At 36.9% G+C, this 15,767-nt stretch overlaps 1 protein-coding gene across 1 annotated transcript in view; it reads left to right on the forward strand.

Annotated features, from left to right (window-relative positions):
- The window catches only part of LOC132279460 (exocyst complex component SEC3A-like), a 38,985-nt gene that overhangs the window by 7,446 nt on the left and 15,772 nt on the right, over nt 1-15,767 (forward strand). The window contains exons 3-13 of the mRNA XM_059781442.1: nt 5,901-5,981; nt 6,086-6,153; nt 6,268-6,370; nt 6,446-6,597; nt 7,811-7,928; nt 8,449-8,553; nt 10,456-10,557; nt 10,651-10,788; nt 13,232-13,360; nt 13,448-13,528; nt 13,635-13,709. Of these exons, the coding sequence (XP_059637425.1) occupies nt 5,901-5,981; nt 6,086-6,153; nt 6,268-6,370; nt 6,446-6,597; nt 7,811-7,928; nt 8,449-8,553; nt 10,456-10,557; nt 10,651-10,788; nt 13,232-13,360; nt 13,448-13,528; nt 13,635-13,709 (1,152 nt within the window). The remainder of the gene's footprint in view (nt 1-5,900; nt 5,982-6,085; nt 6,154-6,267; nt 6,371-6,445; nt 6,598-7,810; nt 7,929-8,448; nt 8,554-10,455; nt 10,558-10,650; nt 10,789-13,231; nt 13,361-13,447; nt 13,529-13,634; nt 13,710-15,767) is intronic.

Here is a 15,767-nt window from a genome sequence, read left to right on the forward strand (position 1 = left end):
TGTGGATCATGCCTCCTAATGTCTAGTTTCAATGGGGGAGCTAAGGGATCATCCTAAGATATATTTGAAACATTTTGAAAGCAATCCACAATAGGTAATGTACTTAATAATATTGGAATCTCCAATGAAATACAAGTTACAAATTCAAAGTAATGTCAACTTGTAAATTAAAATGCGAAATCAACAATAGGGAAAACTTGGAAATGGCGTCTGGTTATGAACTTCACAATGCAAGACAATTAGTTGTTTTGGGCTACTCGCCCTTAAGGAACCACCCAAGTGCGCACTATATTGGGGAGAACTCGTACCTCCCGCACTAGGGCCTTCCCTAGCCATGTCAATGTTTCATTGCCCCAAGTATTTCCAAAATGAACAATAGTGTCACAACAATTACATAGTTATACAATGCATTTAACCACCTTCCATGCACACCCAAATTCGAAATCCACACAAGTCATGCCCTAAGTCCTCAAGCTACAATGGCATTTGCAATATCAAGTTTACAATGTGGATACAACTACACTACTACAAGGTTGTCAACATAGGCAATTTATTCATGCTATCAAAGTATGCTTAAACCCATAATTTTAGACAACAACATATTTTAATTTCACACATAATCAATGACAAGAATAATCCTATAATATTGTAGTTATAACAACAAAATAATACTAGAATTTAATTCTCTACTAAATGAAACAACAACTACATAAGAGATTAATAATATACAAGTCTTGCACAAAACGAAACCCTAGGTTAGATATAACAACATTCATCTAAATACAACCCTAGAACTTCATATAACATGCATACAATGTATATCAACCTCAAAGAACACAAGATACACAAAGAATAAAAACATAAGGCAACCCCTACCTCACTAGAGAAATGTATCTCTAGAAACCTCAAGGAAATGGATGCAAAATGGGAAACCAAGCAAAGGTGTGGTAGAGATGGATGTGAGCAAGCTTTTGTCTTCAAGGTGGAAGACCAAAAGCCAATGGGAAGAGGCTTGAAAATGAGCTACAAGGTCTAGGTTCTATGTCATCAATGGAGCTTTGGTGAAGAAGACAACAACTTTTCTTTAACTTTTCCACTTACTAAACACATTGTTAGTCACATATACAACACCAACACTACCTCTCTTTCACACACACACATCCACCGTCCACTTGTCACCATCCTAGGCCTCCTCACATGGCTAAATCTAAGCCTTACACTTGTCATCATCCTAGGCTAACAAGTGTCCCAATGAAAAGTCAACAAGTGAACCAATCTTGTCACACTTTCTCAAAATTGCAAAAGAGTCCTCCTTCAAAATATCTCAAAGAATAATTGCAAAAAGGTACCTAAGACAAAATATCTCAAAAACTTAATTACGCAAATAACCCCGAAAAACGAAAATGTTTCCAAAAAAACTATGCATCCATACCCCCAGAATTTAAAACTAAACGAGCATGCTTTTCTGTGAAATTAAATCATGTTTTGACAATAAAAGGTAAAATAATGCAATACGCGTGGTGTCAGAAATCGGTTCCGGACACCGTACCCTACCTCGGTTTCGACAAAACCCTAAGGCGACGCGAAAAAGAATTAAACAATTAAATAAATAAAAAAATAAAAAAATGAATGTCGGAAAATGGGAAAAAAGAAAAAAAAAGAAAAGGAAGACATGGTCTTCACACAAACTGAGGCCAAGATAACTCTTAACCTCAGCAATTTCGGTAGTATCATCTCCGGTAAGAACAATATCATCAACATACACAATGAGAGCAACTGTCTTACTCCCTGAATGACGTAAAAACAAGGTATAATCAGCTACACTTTGATGGAAACCAAAATTGAGCATGGCAGTGTTAAAGCGATCAGACCAAGCTCGAGGAGACTGCTTGAGGCCATACAGAGAATGACGAAGACGACATACCATACCAAAATGAGCAGGAGAACGAAAGCCTGGAAGAGGAACTATGTACACCTCCTCCTACAAATCACCATTGAGAAAGGCATTCTTGACATCTAACTGAAATAGAGGCTAAGATCGAATCGCAACAACGAAAAATAATACATGGATGGTATTCATCTTGGCAACAGGGGCAAAATTCTCCTAATAATCTATGCCATAAGTCTGAGCATAACCCTTGGCAACCAACCGGTTCTTGTAACGAGCGACTGACCCATTTGGATTATGCTTAATTGTAAACACCCAACGACAACCCACAGCCTTTCGTCCAAGAGGAAGCGGAACCATGCCTCAAGTCTGATTTTTCTCAAGTGCTTGTAGTTCTTTTGTCATAGCATCACGCCATTGAGGTTGTGCTAGTGCATTTGCAACACTAAAAGGAAGAGGAACCGAGGCAACAGAAACAAGAAAACTCTGATAGGAGGGTGAAAGAGCATAATCAGAAACGAAATTAGAAATAGGGTATGTACAAGAACGTTTACCCTTTCGAAGAGCAATGGGGCGATCATTAAGCGAAACAATAGCTTGAGAAGGAGGTGCTGGTGCCGAAGGAACAGGGCAATCGATCGTGGGAGTAGAAGCTTGTACCTGTTGTCTTCAACTATAAACCTATGAAAAAGGAACAAATCCCCCTGGTGGAGGGGTATCACGAGAAGGAATTATTGAAGACGAAACAGGTAACGGTAGAGGCGTTGAAGACGGAAGAAAGTGATCATCCATTATATTCAATGGGAACCATTCACTTTGAGAACCAACTGAACCACTATAGTATAATGTATGTTCAAAGAAAGAAACATCCATGGATATAAACCGCCGACGACTGGGAGGATGGTAACACCTATAACCTTTTTGAGAGTGAGAATAGCCCAAAAACACACACTTCAAAGCCTTAGGGTCAAGCTTTGTTTGGATCTGCCCCAACTGCTGAACAAAGCACACACACCCGAAGACTCGCAAAGGAATCAAAAAAAGAGATGAATTGGGGTGTATGATTGAGAGTGGGGCTATAATGTTAAGAACCCTAGAAGCAGTCCTATTAATGATGTAAATAGCTGTAAGAACTGCATCTCCCCGAAATGACTGGGGAACATTCATGCCAATGCAGATTGCTCTGGCTAAGTCAAGGATGGGCGATTCTTTCTCTCAGAACGACCATTTTGTTTAGGAGTTTTAACATTAGCCATCTGATGCTCAATCCCAAATTCTATACATAACCGTTGTACCTCCCCATAAGTGTACTCCGTACCCTGGTCAGATCTGAATTTTTTAATGGTACGACCATATTAAGTCTAAACCATTCTCATAATGTTTTTTTAAATGGTGTATACCTCATTTTTGGCTTTCATAGTATAAACCCATGTAACACGACTATGATCATTAATGAACAACACGAAATATCGAAATCCAAGACTTGAAGTAACTCGGCAAGGACCCCACACATCTGAATGAACAAGTTCAAAAGATGTTAAAGCAGATTTATTACTACTAGCAGGATAATTGGAACAAACATGTTTAGTCATATGACATATCTCACAGGATAAATCTGATACTGCCATGTTACAAAATAAGGGAGGAAATAAATGTTATAAATAACCAAAAGAAATATGTCCTAAACGCATGTGCCAACGCATAAGTTGGGCTTTATTAGTTGAAACAATATTAGAAAATGAAGCTGAATGTACTTAAGGTGACAAAGGAGCATCCAACAGGTATAGACCATCCATTTCACGCCCACTGCCAATCGTCCGTTTTGACACCAGATCCTGAAAACTACAATGAGAAGGAAAGAATGTTACCCTACAATTTAATTGTTTGGTAACACTACTAACAGAAATAAGATTTGTAGTCAACTGTAGAAGACAAAGTTAATGAAGGAGTAACTGATATGTGACCCTTCCGAGCAATGGAAGATGGAGAGCCATCTGCAAGGCGTACCTTGCGATGGCCAAAGCAGATACTATAAGATTGGAAGAGTGAGGACATACCAGTCATATTATCTGAAGCACCAAAATCAATGATCCATGGTATCGAAGATGTAGATACGCTATATGCAGACGCAATAGTACCTGAGTGGGCATAAGTGGAGGTTGGTTGAGATGATGCCTCCATTTGGTTGAAGAATTGCTTGAACTTGTCCACATCAGCTTGAGTCATTGTGGCAGAAGATGTAGAGGCAGAGTTGTTAAGAGTTGACAACGAGACTGGTTGTGTAACAGAATGTGCTGAGGATCGAGGCTGTTGTTTCTGTTGCGGTGGGCGTCCATGTAGAGCATAACAACGAGATTTGATGTGACCAATTTTTCCGCAATGGTCACACCGTCCGCATTATCGTCTCAGAGGAGGACTGGTGGTAGAGCTCTGGATTGATTGGGATGGTACAGTTCCTGAAAAGTTGGGAACCAAACTTCCATAGCAGAACGATCAACAAAAGCAACACCTAACGGTCAACAGAAGCAACACATAGGAGTATGCATCCTCAAGAGTAGGGAATGAAGATAAGCCCAATAAATGAACACGAGCATCCTCAAACTCGTCGTTCAACCCGGCAAGAAACTGAAACACTCGATTCTTTTCCACAATCCTTGCAAATAAAACTGCATCATCTAGATCCTTCCAAGAGTGGAAGGAATCATAATATGACATCTCCTCTCAAATAGCACGAAGCTTGGCAATGTAACCTGAAACTGTCAAGTCACCTTGAGAAATCCTAGTGATATCTCGCCCCAACTGGAAAATTCGTGCATTATTCTGCTTCTAAGAATAAGTGCGTTGAACTGAATCCCAAATCTGCTTAGCAGTCTTCATAAATATATAGCCAACAGCTATGTTTGGTTGCATTGAATTGACTAGCCAAGACATAACCATAGCGTTATTTGCAAACCACTGTGGATATGCTTTCTCTGACTCAGCTGGTTTTTTCTCAGAACCAGTAATATAGTCAATCTTGCCTTTGCCACCAATGAACATCTTGGCAGACTGTGCCCAAATCAAATAGTTGGAACCATCTAACTTTACTGTGGTGATTTGAAGTCCTGGATTTTCTGATGAGTTGGTGGGAAAAATGGCACCACCACCCACAGAACTTGAGCCAAGAGAATTAATAGTCAAGGACCCTGAATCTGCCATAATCTGTCACACAACAATAAAAAACTCCAAAAACACCACAAATTCTGTTAATAAATCAAAGGGTCTCCTCAGACTATAAACAATAACAATGTCTCCTCAGACCATTCCCGAAAAATCCAATTACAAACCTTTTTTAAGGAGCGCTTCCCGCTTACATATAGCCAGACAGCCTCCTTCTTAATATCCGGAACCTCTTTGTAGACTAATTTTTTTTACCCAAGCCCTTCTAGGTATTGGAGACCATCTATCCCAATTTATCCAACCCTAGAAGAGTAAAAAAGAAATTGTAAAACTTAAAAATACCTATTTTCGATCACAAAACAACAACATAGCAAAACATGTGTAGGCAACGTCACAAGATGTCACAAACAGCCTAAGGTGGTTGTCACACAAGTAGCAAGGCTGCTGAAAGGTGTGGAAAGGTGTTGGCTCTGATACCAAGTAGAAATATAAAAAGAAGAAAAAGGAGAGAATTGTGTAAAGGCTTGAAATGAAATGACTCACTTATTCACAGCTCTAGTATTTATAGATAAAAAGAGTACATGCTCATATTACAAGAAAGGAAACCACATCAAATCTAAATCAAATCACAACATATTCTAAAGCATATTCTATGGCATATTCTATAGTATAATCCAAAATCTGCTATTATGGTAAGTCATTCCATAAATCGTGGATATCATGTATGCTAACACATGTTAATCTTATTTTTTGTCTTTTATTATTTTTATTTTTACTATTATAAGATCACTATAGCTTGCCTTTAAGGTCATGTTTTTAGCTGATATGTTCTTAGTATTCCTTGCTCCTGTAGCCTGCTAAATTATACAAACTGAAGCATCTTTCAAAAGTGGAGGTTGTAACTAATGACCCTAGTGGATGTACATTTATGCTGGTAATCTTCTTCTTTCTAAGTGCTACATTCAATGTGAGTTTTGATGGTTAAATATAGTTTAGTGACGGCCTATATATCTTTGCTTCTAACTGAACTGCCTATAGGGATTTGATAACCTTAGAAGCCAGAGTGTTGCCCCACCTCAGTGGACCATGCGCAACATTGATGACAGGTAATAATATAGGATAGCTCACACACTTGCATATAACTTTCATACTGTGAAATTCATTATATCTTTCTTTTTAATCTAAAATAAAATTTCTTTATTAAATTTGTCATGTTGTAGGAACCGCCTTCTGCTTTGCATCTTAAACATCTGCAAAGACGTACTGGGTCATCTTCCCAAAGTTGTTGGTATAGATGTTGTGGAGATGGCTCTTTGGGCTAAGGTGTGTGTGATTATATTCTAGTACTACAGACTGATCATTATTTTCATTCTGTTAATTTAAATGTATCTATTGTAGGAGAATACACCCACGATCACTAAGCAAAGAACTGTTCAAGACGGTGATGGGCCTGTTGTAGCTACAATGACAGAAAGTGACTTGAAAGTGACTGTTGAAAAGGAACTTGTGTCCCAAGCTGAGGAAGAGGATATGGAGGCTCTTTTAGGCACGTATGTATTATTTGTCCTTGTCTAGCTGAAAAATGTATTTTTTATATGTAATATGATAAGAAAATACACAACCACTTACACGCACACATCTATATATATATTTTATACGGTTTATTTATTTATTTTTTATTTTTTATTTTTTTTGACTTATGTTATATGGCAGGTAAATGTATTATGTGTGAATATGTGTATCTGAATCCCAAATCTTAGGATAGAACTTACATTTATGTCCTGATGTTGGGATTCCTTGGTGGCATTGTCAGGAACATAGGCATGACATGACATGGATATGCAAACAAGCCAAACCATGTAAAAAGTAGGACATGGACAAGGCATCAACAAGGCAATATCTAAATATATTTCCTTATGGAACAGGATCAACTTACCCCTATCCTTGCGTGTCTCAATAATTTGTAGAATTTGTATTTTATTAAACTGTTGGATTACATAGTGTTATAGTGTCAATCATGTATGACGAACAATATACACTAATGTCATGTCAATGAACTCATATTGATTAGTGAAATATTAAATAGAACTCTTTCTTCTTCTTTTTTTTTTTTTTTTGGTCTAGAATATTAGATAGAACTCTTATTAAGCATTATATAGATGAAACAGTTCCGAATCTCCAATTAATTTGATTTTCAGATTACATGATAAAATATGAGAGGACATTCAATTCAGCGGTTGGATGGCCAAAATAATTAATTTTACAGATTATTGGCAGGTGCAAGTTTAGTTGTAGGTGTAAGATTGATTGGATATAGATGGACCTGTCCACTTCCCTATATTATACTAAAAGGTTCTTGGGATAAATTGATAGTTTGAAAGTTCATGGGAAAAATATATTAGTTTGGTTACTTTGTATGACTTCTAAATTAGTAGTTCCATGACTTGGAAAATGATGCCCTCTTTAAGCTTATGTATGTATATTTCTTTCGAACGAATTTGATTCTAATTATTCTCTCCCAGCATAATAGGAAAATAAGATGTTGAGGTTGCTGTTGACTGGAATGGATTAAACCCATTAAATCATGGTTGTTGGTCCTATTTGCCACACCTCATTTGCCAAAATTTCCCCCTGTTTTGGCTGTTTTTTGAATCACACAGATGCAACTTGATAAATCAATCATCAAGCATCAGTCTCTTATTTTACTACTTGTTGGAACTATCTTACTCCAGTTCTGATGGTTCATGAATGCACTGCTTGCAGTTATGTCATGGGTATTGGCGAAGCAGAGGCATTTTCTGAGCGGTTGAAGCGAGAACTTCAAGCTTTGGAAGCAGCAAATGTGCACGCCATCTTGGAAAATGAACCTTTGATAGATGATGTAACCCTTTTATTTTGCAAGAACATGCTTATGAATCTTATTTTATATCTGGAAAATTTTTTGTTCATTATATTTTTGTTTCTTACGTTTTCTTTCACTCAATGAGGCTTCTACTTGTAAATAGGAGTCACAAAAGTATGAGAATCTGACTGACCTATTTTCATTCTGGCCCTTCCCTCATTATATGGAATCCCTAATTTGCATTTGCACAGAAAAGAATTTGTTAATGATCTTTTGATTTAACACACCATGGCCAATCTTTTGATTTAAGACACCATGGCCAACTCCACTATGTAATGTCCCTTGGCGGTACACACAATTCACGTAGGGGGATCAGCTATATTCCTGAAACTGAGCCAATGTTTGGTTTGTGTTCTGGATCAATAAAATTTTAACAATTTTTATTTTTCTGCTTAGAAACAATTCTTGATGAATTACCAAGTTTTATTTTTATTATCTGAAGTCTTTTAAGGTGATAGCTATGCTTGGCTCTTGTATTGATAGTTTGTGGGTTGAGCAGGTATTGCAGGGGCTAGAGTCTGCCACAAACTGTGTTGAGGATATGGATGAATGGTTAGGAATTTTCAATGTAAAACTTAGACACATGAGAGAGGACATCGAGTCGGTAGGGATTTCATCATCTAATACTGTGATTATTAAGTGTTTCTGTCGTTTTGCCATATGGATTGAGTTTTATTGCATTTCTTATCATTCATTCTACATGAATGCATATATATACAGCTATGCTGCTTCCCTCTGCTTATGTTTCAGCTATGATAATTTGGAAATTTAACAGGAATTTCAATGTTACTTATTCAAATTATTTTAAGTTATCTAAGATTTAATTAGTGCACATAATTCTGTTTTGTTCAGACCTTCTGATGGATTTGGTCCTCAGAAAAGCACTTATTCTTATTACCTGAAAAAGTAGCTTGTTTGCTTGCCGCTAACAGATTAAGAAGCACTGAAACAGAACCGGCAACTGCTTACATAATATACGACAAGCATTTAACTTTAGTTTTATATGATTCTACAGAAACAATTAAATAATGTACAAAGACGAAACTCCACAAATATAATATATATAATTATATTATGTATACTACTAAGTAAATATTTTATTTCTTTCTTTACAAGTTTATTCCTTTCCTACATTAGAAATTGTCTAATACATGCTTGATTTATGATGCCAAGTTTTTTTTTTTTATTATTCTTTTTCTCCAAAACAGTTGAAAATTCCAGGTGTGTTCTCTTCATATCCGAGAGTGTGTACAAGCCTCCTATTAAGAAGTGTTGAATCGTAAGATCTTTACCCAAGGTTCTAATGTGAGAGTGTGAGCAGTGAGTTAGACCCAGAGAGGGGAGAGGGGGAGAGATGGGCCCGCGGGGGGGCGGGCGGCGGGGGGGGGGGGGGGGGGGGGGGTGGGTGTTGGGAGTGGTGGTTTGTTGGATTTAATATTAGTTTTATATAGTTATTCTTAGTTAGATTAGATAGTTATGTTGATTATAATTTTCACATATATTGGTGTCTATGGGAACCCTAGATTGAATAATTTGGAATTTAATCTCTCAAGGATTTTCGCTCTCTAGATGATTCGAGGATTCAAATCATAATGTAGATGGACTATAATCCCATATTTATAGCCAACAAAGGTAGCGCTTATGTTTTGGTAAGTTAAATCCTCATAGAATACTTTGGAAGAGTTTCCAAAAATAGATCAATGCCCTCAAGAGTTGCTTTGATCGATGCTCTCAGACTTTCAATCTTGCAGTCCAGGCTTCCCATCAATCAATCGACACTTTTGGACTTTGTTCGATTGACCATTCAATTGATGCATCCTGTTTTTCAGTAATAATGCAATTTTGAAAAATGTATAATTTTTTTCTTTGAAAAGCCATTTTTCAAAAGCACATTTGAAACAAAAATTTGAGACTTTTCAAGATCAATTTAGGTCATTTAAGATATTTCTGAGGTCAATTTACCTCTGCTTCTAGTTTGAGGTCAAGTATTTTTTGCCATGTTTTTTTCAAATCACTCTCTGCCTTGTCTTCAGTGGTTGTAGTCAAATGACTCAAGACATTTTGAAACACTAGAACCCAACTTTTCAGTAGAAATTGCCAACACATGACTCTTATGTCTAACAAGAAGTGTTTGCACTAAACTGGTCATTTGTTAGGCACTCACTCTTTAAGAAGCATCGAATAAGTGTCTGAAATTGATTCAAGTCCATGAAGTGTTGGGTACGTGTTTAGGAGTGTCAAGAAGTGCCGGTGTCCAATATATGTTCTTCAGAGGTGTTCTTGCTATTTGTCTAGTGACTAACTGATTTGGATTTCCATTTGATCCTTCTAAAAGGGAATTTTTTGATATTTATAGTTCTAGTTGCTATTTTTCCGTGTGGTTTTATACTTTATATTAGATGAGAGGATTTCTTACAGTAAGGCAATTAAAATTTGTCACAGATTAGCACATTACCTTTTTAACTTTTTTTGTTGACCTGCACTATATTTCTGCTGTGATATGCAGATAGAAACCCGCAATAACAAGCTGGAAATGCAGTTTGTGAATACCAAAACATTAAGTGAGGAACTTGATAAGCTTCTTGAAAGATTGCGTGTCCCTTCTGAGGTTTCCTGCATCAGTTCCATTGTGGAATTTTATTTATGGTTGGTTAACTTGTTTATTCTTTGTACCTTCTAATCATTTTTTTGTTTGTTGCAGTATGCAGCATGTCTGACAGGAGGTTCATTTGATGAGGGACGCATGGTTAAAAATATTGAGGCAGGCGAATGGTTAAATGGTGCTTTACGAAGTCTTGAAGTACCTAATTTGGATCAGAGCTATGCAAATACCCGAGCTGTATGTGCCCGTCTGTATTTCTAGTTTCTGACTGCAATATGATTAGGCGAATTCTTAATATAGGAAATGTGGGACGTGACAGGGATATGCATCTATTCCTCTACCAAATATGTAATTGATGAAGACTAGAGGTTGACCGTGACTAGGGATTGGGTCCAAATATTAATTGCACTATGAAATACATAAATACTATATTCTTAATATTACTGCATGCTGTGTTCTTAAATATGCATAGTTTCTTGGTATGCCTTAATGGCCATTTTTTGTTTAGTGTAAAACTTTGGGCTGCCATGTGTAAGAACATAGAAATCTTGTCTAATGGCCCAAAGGGTCACTTTGTGCAAATAATAGTAAATGTTAGATCTGTATTTAATTCGCCCCTCCCAGCACCCTAGTTTAACGGGGACCAGGATAATAGTCTTATGTATTGGTTTGTATGCACATCTTTGGATTTTTTAATTTATTTTTTGTTATGGTTTAGAAGATAAAATGTTATCTACACAAACGAATATACATGTTTGTTTATCCATACGTGTTTATATATATTTTCTTTTAATATATTTAATATTTTCTGGATATAATTAATGATTAGTTATACAAGTGACTAAGTTACAGCATAGCATACAATTGCAGCTCAGCTATAGTAAGAGTTTGTTTTGAAGAGTAAATGAGTGCACTTCTTACCAATCTTGTGCACGTGTAGGAATTAGTTTCGACTCAAAATTGATTGGGCGTGAGGTAATTTAAAAAAAAAAAAAAAAAAAGAGAGTTCAATTGCTACCCTTTACACAATTATGCCCTTGTGGAAGGATCTAGTGAAACAAATTGACCACGCTTGAGTCTGTTATGAACATCCAGGTTGTTCGAGTTAGTGAAAATTAGGCAAGATGTAAGGTTTCTGCGTTTTACAACCTTGTATGGCTTGACAGACTTAAACATAAGCAACCAATTCTCATGTTGCCTAGGATCAAACCAACGGGTCGGTGGCCTAGAGGTATTACGGTCCTACTTTCCAAAGGGAGGTCAGGGGTTCAAGTCTCAGTGGAGGCATGTGTGTGTGAATACCAACTAAGAAAAAAAAAAAAATTATCTCTGGTTTACCAGATTTAAATGTTATACGGGTGATTTCATACATAAATAGGAACTAATTTTGGCTCAAAATAGGTTAGGAGCATGAGGTAATTAAAAGAAAGAGTACAATCGCACTTCAAGATTGGCACGGAATATGGATCATACTAGTTAGATGGAGATCTCCCATTTGCTTTTTCACGGACGACACCATTATGATTTGTGATGCAATCAAGCGTCAGTTGAGGTATTTGAGAGGAGTCTTGGTGTGTTTTCAGGCAGTCTGGTAGAAAATTAATATTGGGAAGAGTGAGATAGTTCCAGTGGGGGAGGTGCAGGAGATGGATCATTTGGCCAATATCTTGGGTTGCAGAGTTGGGGCCTTTCTGATGACTTACTTGGCTTACTGTTGGGTGCGCAGTTGAGGAGAGTTGCATATTGGGATCCAGTGGTGCAGCAGTTTGAGAGGTGGTCAGCGGGTTGGAAGAAGCAGCATCTTTCGAAAGGAGGGAGGTTAACTCTGCTAAAGAGCTCCCTTTTGAGTCTTCCTACCTACTTATGTTGTTATTCTCTATTTCGGCCGCTATTGCGAGAAGGATCAGGAGATTACATAGAAACTTCTTCTGGGGTGGCATGGGAGAGGGATTCAAGTACCATCTTTTGGGATGAGAGAAAATTTGTGGGCCCATTCAAGCTGGAGGGTTGAGTGTGAGGAGATTGGACTTGTTCAACAAAGCTTTGTTGGACTTCCCATTTTCTCTTCTCTCTTCATGTCACCGAAGCAATTTAAAAAATCATTAATCTATTTGACAATAGAAAATTTAATCCTGTAAATTTTGAGAATAAGAAAATCATATGATCATGCAGGCAGACCACCCACCAAAGATTTTTTAAATGTTGAATTGCTTCTACAAGATGGATGTGTTGTGGTTCTTCAGTGTCCTTATAAATGGCATTTTTTCTACTTCAGTATAGCACACAGTTCCCGTGGGTTGAGGTACCTGAATTTTGATTTTTATTTCCAACTATATCTTTAATAACCAGAGGGATCTACTTTTTTTCCGATCCCAGCATGCAGCTTTCTGATGCTGAACTTACCCGTTTCAGTTAATGGTTTAGAAGTCAACCTGAACGTGCTATCACATGCCTCAATGTTCTTTTGCTTGTTAAGGGTCAGGAACCTTGTTCTGTACATATTGATTTAGTAATATGCAATCTTGGAATACCAATTGAAGGTCCCTTTTTATTCACTAGGATTTTCTTGCTTAATCATGAGAATTTAGCTATTGCCATTGAAGCAGATTGCAAATTGGCATAAAGTGTGAAAATTATGAGAAAACATCTCTTCTTAAAAGTGGCAGATGAACTCTTACAGGTTAAAGAGAAGCGGGCAGAACTTGAAAAGTTAAAAAGTACTTTTGCCCGAAGAGCATCTGAATTTTTGAGGAACTACTTTTCTAGTTTGGTGGATTTCATGATAAGTGACAAGAGTTACTTCTCTCAGGTATTTCCGCATGATGTTTTATTCTTTATAATTGTCAGTCTTATGGAATGAGAATGCTGAATTTTGCTCATCTTTTGGATTAAACAGCGGGGACAATTGAAGAGGCCCGATCATGCTGATCTGCGTTATAAATGCAGGACCTATGCTCGCCTTTTGCAACACTTGAAGGTCAAATTATTTAGAAACCGCCACAATTATCAATACTCGTCATCGTTAGGCCTTTCTTTACTTCATTGTTCTCTTAATTCCTTTGCCTTTGCCTTTGCCTTTGCAGAGTCTTGATAAGAACTGCTTGGGTCCAATGAGAAAAGCTTACTGTAGTTCCCTTAATTTGCTTCTACGTCGGGAGGTCTGGGGATAACAAAAACCTCTATTTAATTGTCTTGCAGTTTATTTTTCTCATTATGTTCATGTTCCATTGTTAATTTGAGTTATTGCTTGTCCTGAATTATATTTCATTAAATGTATTAATTGTTATGTGATGGTTTGCTGGAGTTTGTCATACATTTGACCATCTCATCGTCATTATCATCCTTGCCTTAATCCCATACGAATGGGGTCGTCCACATGAAGTTTCTCTCTCCAATCTTTTCTATTACATGTCATTTCTTTATTATATTTAACTTTTAAAGTCATTTTTTATAACCTCATTCCATGTTTTTTTTGGTCATCCTCTCCATCTCTTACATTCTATTACAACTAGTCTTCCTCTTTTGACTGTTGCATCTCTAGGTTTCTGATCTTTGTGTCCAAACCACCTAAGTTTACTCTCTCTAATTTTCTCACCAAGGGGTGCTACACCTAATTTTTCTCTCACACTTCCATTAGCGATCCTATCTCTCCTAGTCACTCCACACATCTATCTTAGCACTCTCATTTCCTCACATTAAGGCGTTGTTCTTGTTTCCTTTTTAAGGCGCAACACTCCTCTCCATGCATCATAGTTGGTCGAATAATGGTCCTATAGAAATTTTCTTTTAGCCTATGTATTATTTCTTTATCACATAAAATCCCACTAGTTTGTCTCCATTTTATCCAACTAGCTCCAATCCTACTAGTTATTTCGCTATCTAACTCTCCATCTTTTGTATTATCGATCCTAGATCGCAAAAGTGTTTGTTTTGAGTAATTTCTTGGTTTTTAAGAGTTATCAATATATTATCAATGTATGAATCTTTATTAAATTTACACTCTATATACCCGATTTTAGTTCGACTAATTCTCAATCTTTCGATTCTAAGGCATTTCTCCACATTTCTAGTTTTATTGCTAAGTTCTATTTTGAGATATCTAAGAGCACGATATCATATGCAAATATCATGTGCCAAGGTATCTTGTTTTAGAATTCCTTTGTTGTCTCGTCTAGGATTCTTGCAAATAGATATGGACTTAGCATCAATCTTTGGTGCAATCTCACGTTTATGGACAACTCACTAGTGTCTTTACACGTTGTACGAACTTTAGTTTGTGTATTCATATACATATCTTGGATACTCTATGATTTGTAAGGGAATTTGTTTTCTTTGTAGGGCCCACCAAATTATATCTCATGGGACCCTATCATATGCTTTTTCTAAGTCTATAAAAGCCCTGTGTAAGTCTTGTTGTTTACTCCTACATTCTTCAACTAGTTGGCTAAGTATATAGCCTCCATTGTTGATCTCCCTAATATGAATCCGAATTGGTTATCGGATGTCATGGATTCCTTTCTTAGTCTATGTTCTATTACCCTTGGCGATATTTTCATTGTATGGTCATTGCTTTAATTCCTCTATAGTTGCCACAATTTTGTATATCCCTTTTATTTTTGTAAATAGACTATTGTACTTTTTCTTCACTCATTTGACATCATGCCTTGTGTTAGGATGTTGTTAAACAACTTATTTAGCCACTCAATTCCTACATTTTCTAATGTTCGCCAAGCCTCTATGGGTATATTATCCAGGCCTACCACTTTGGTACTCCCCATCTTCTTAAGTGTGTCCTCTACCTCCTTAGTGGTGATTCTGTTTGACATTATATTAAATTCAAGTCCTTCTACTATTTCTCTAGGGTATTCCTCATTTAATATTTTTTGAAAATAATTCTTCCATTTAGTTAATTTTTGCATTCTTTGATAAATATTGTGTTATCTTTGTCCTTAATACATCCAGTGTTATCAAAGGCCCAATGTGCCCCAAGGCGCTAGAGGTCCTTTGGAGCCTAGGCGCAAGGTGAGGGGCATGCTTGAGTGAAGCAAAGCGCACAATTGAAAATTTAAATTACTATTACAGCCTATTCATATTCCATATTAAAGGCGCACATGTCGTCAAAGGTGCACATGGGCACACAACAGGCGCAAGTGTTGCGTCTGTATGAGCCTAGAGCCTAAATACATCTAATGTGGTTTAAGTCTTTAGTTGATCTA

This window comes from Cornus florida, unplaced genomic scaffold (genome assembly GCF_030987335.1).
Source record: "Cornus florida cultivar Cherokee Brave unplaced genomic scaffold, ASM3098733v1 CherokeeBrave_3.0.0_Hap2_Chr10, whole genome shotgun sequence".
Taxonomy (NCBI): domain Eukaryota; kingdom Viridiplantae; phylum Streptophyta; class Magnoliopsida; order Cornales; family Cornaceae; genus Cornus; species Cornus florida.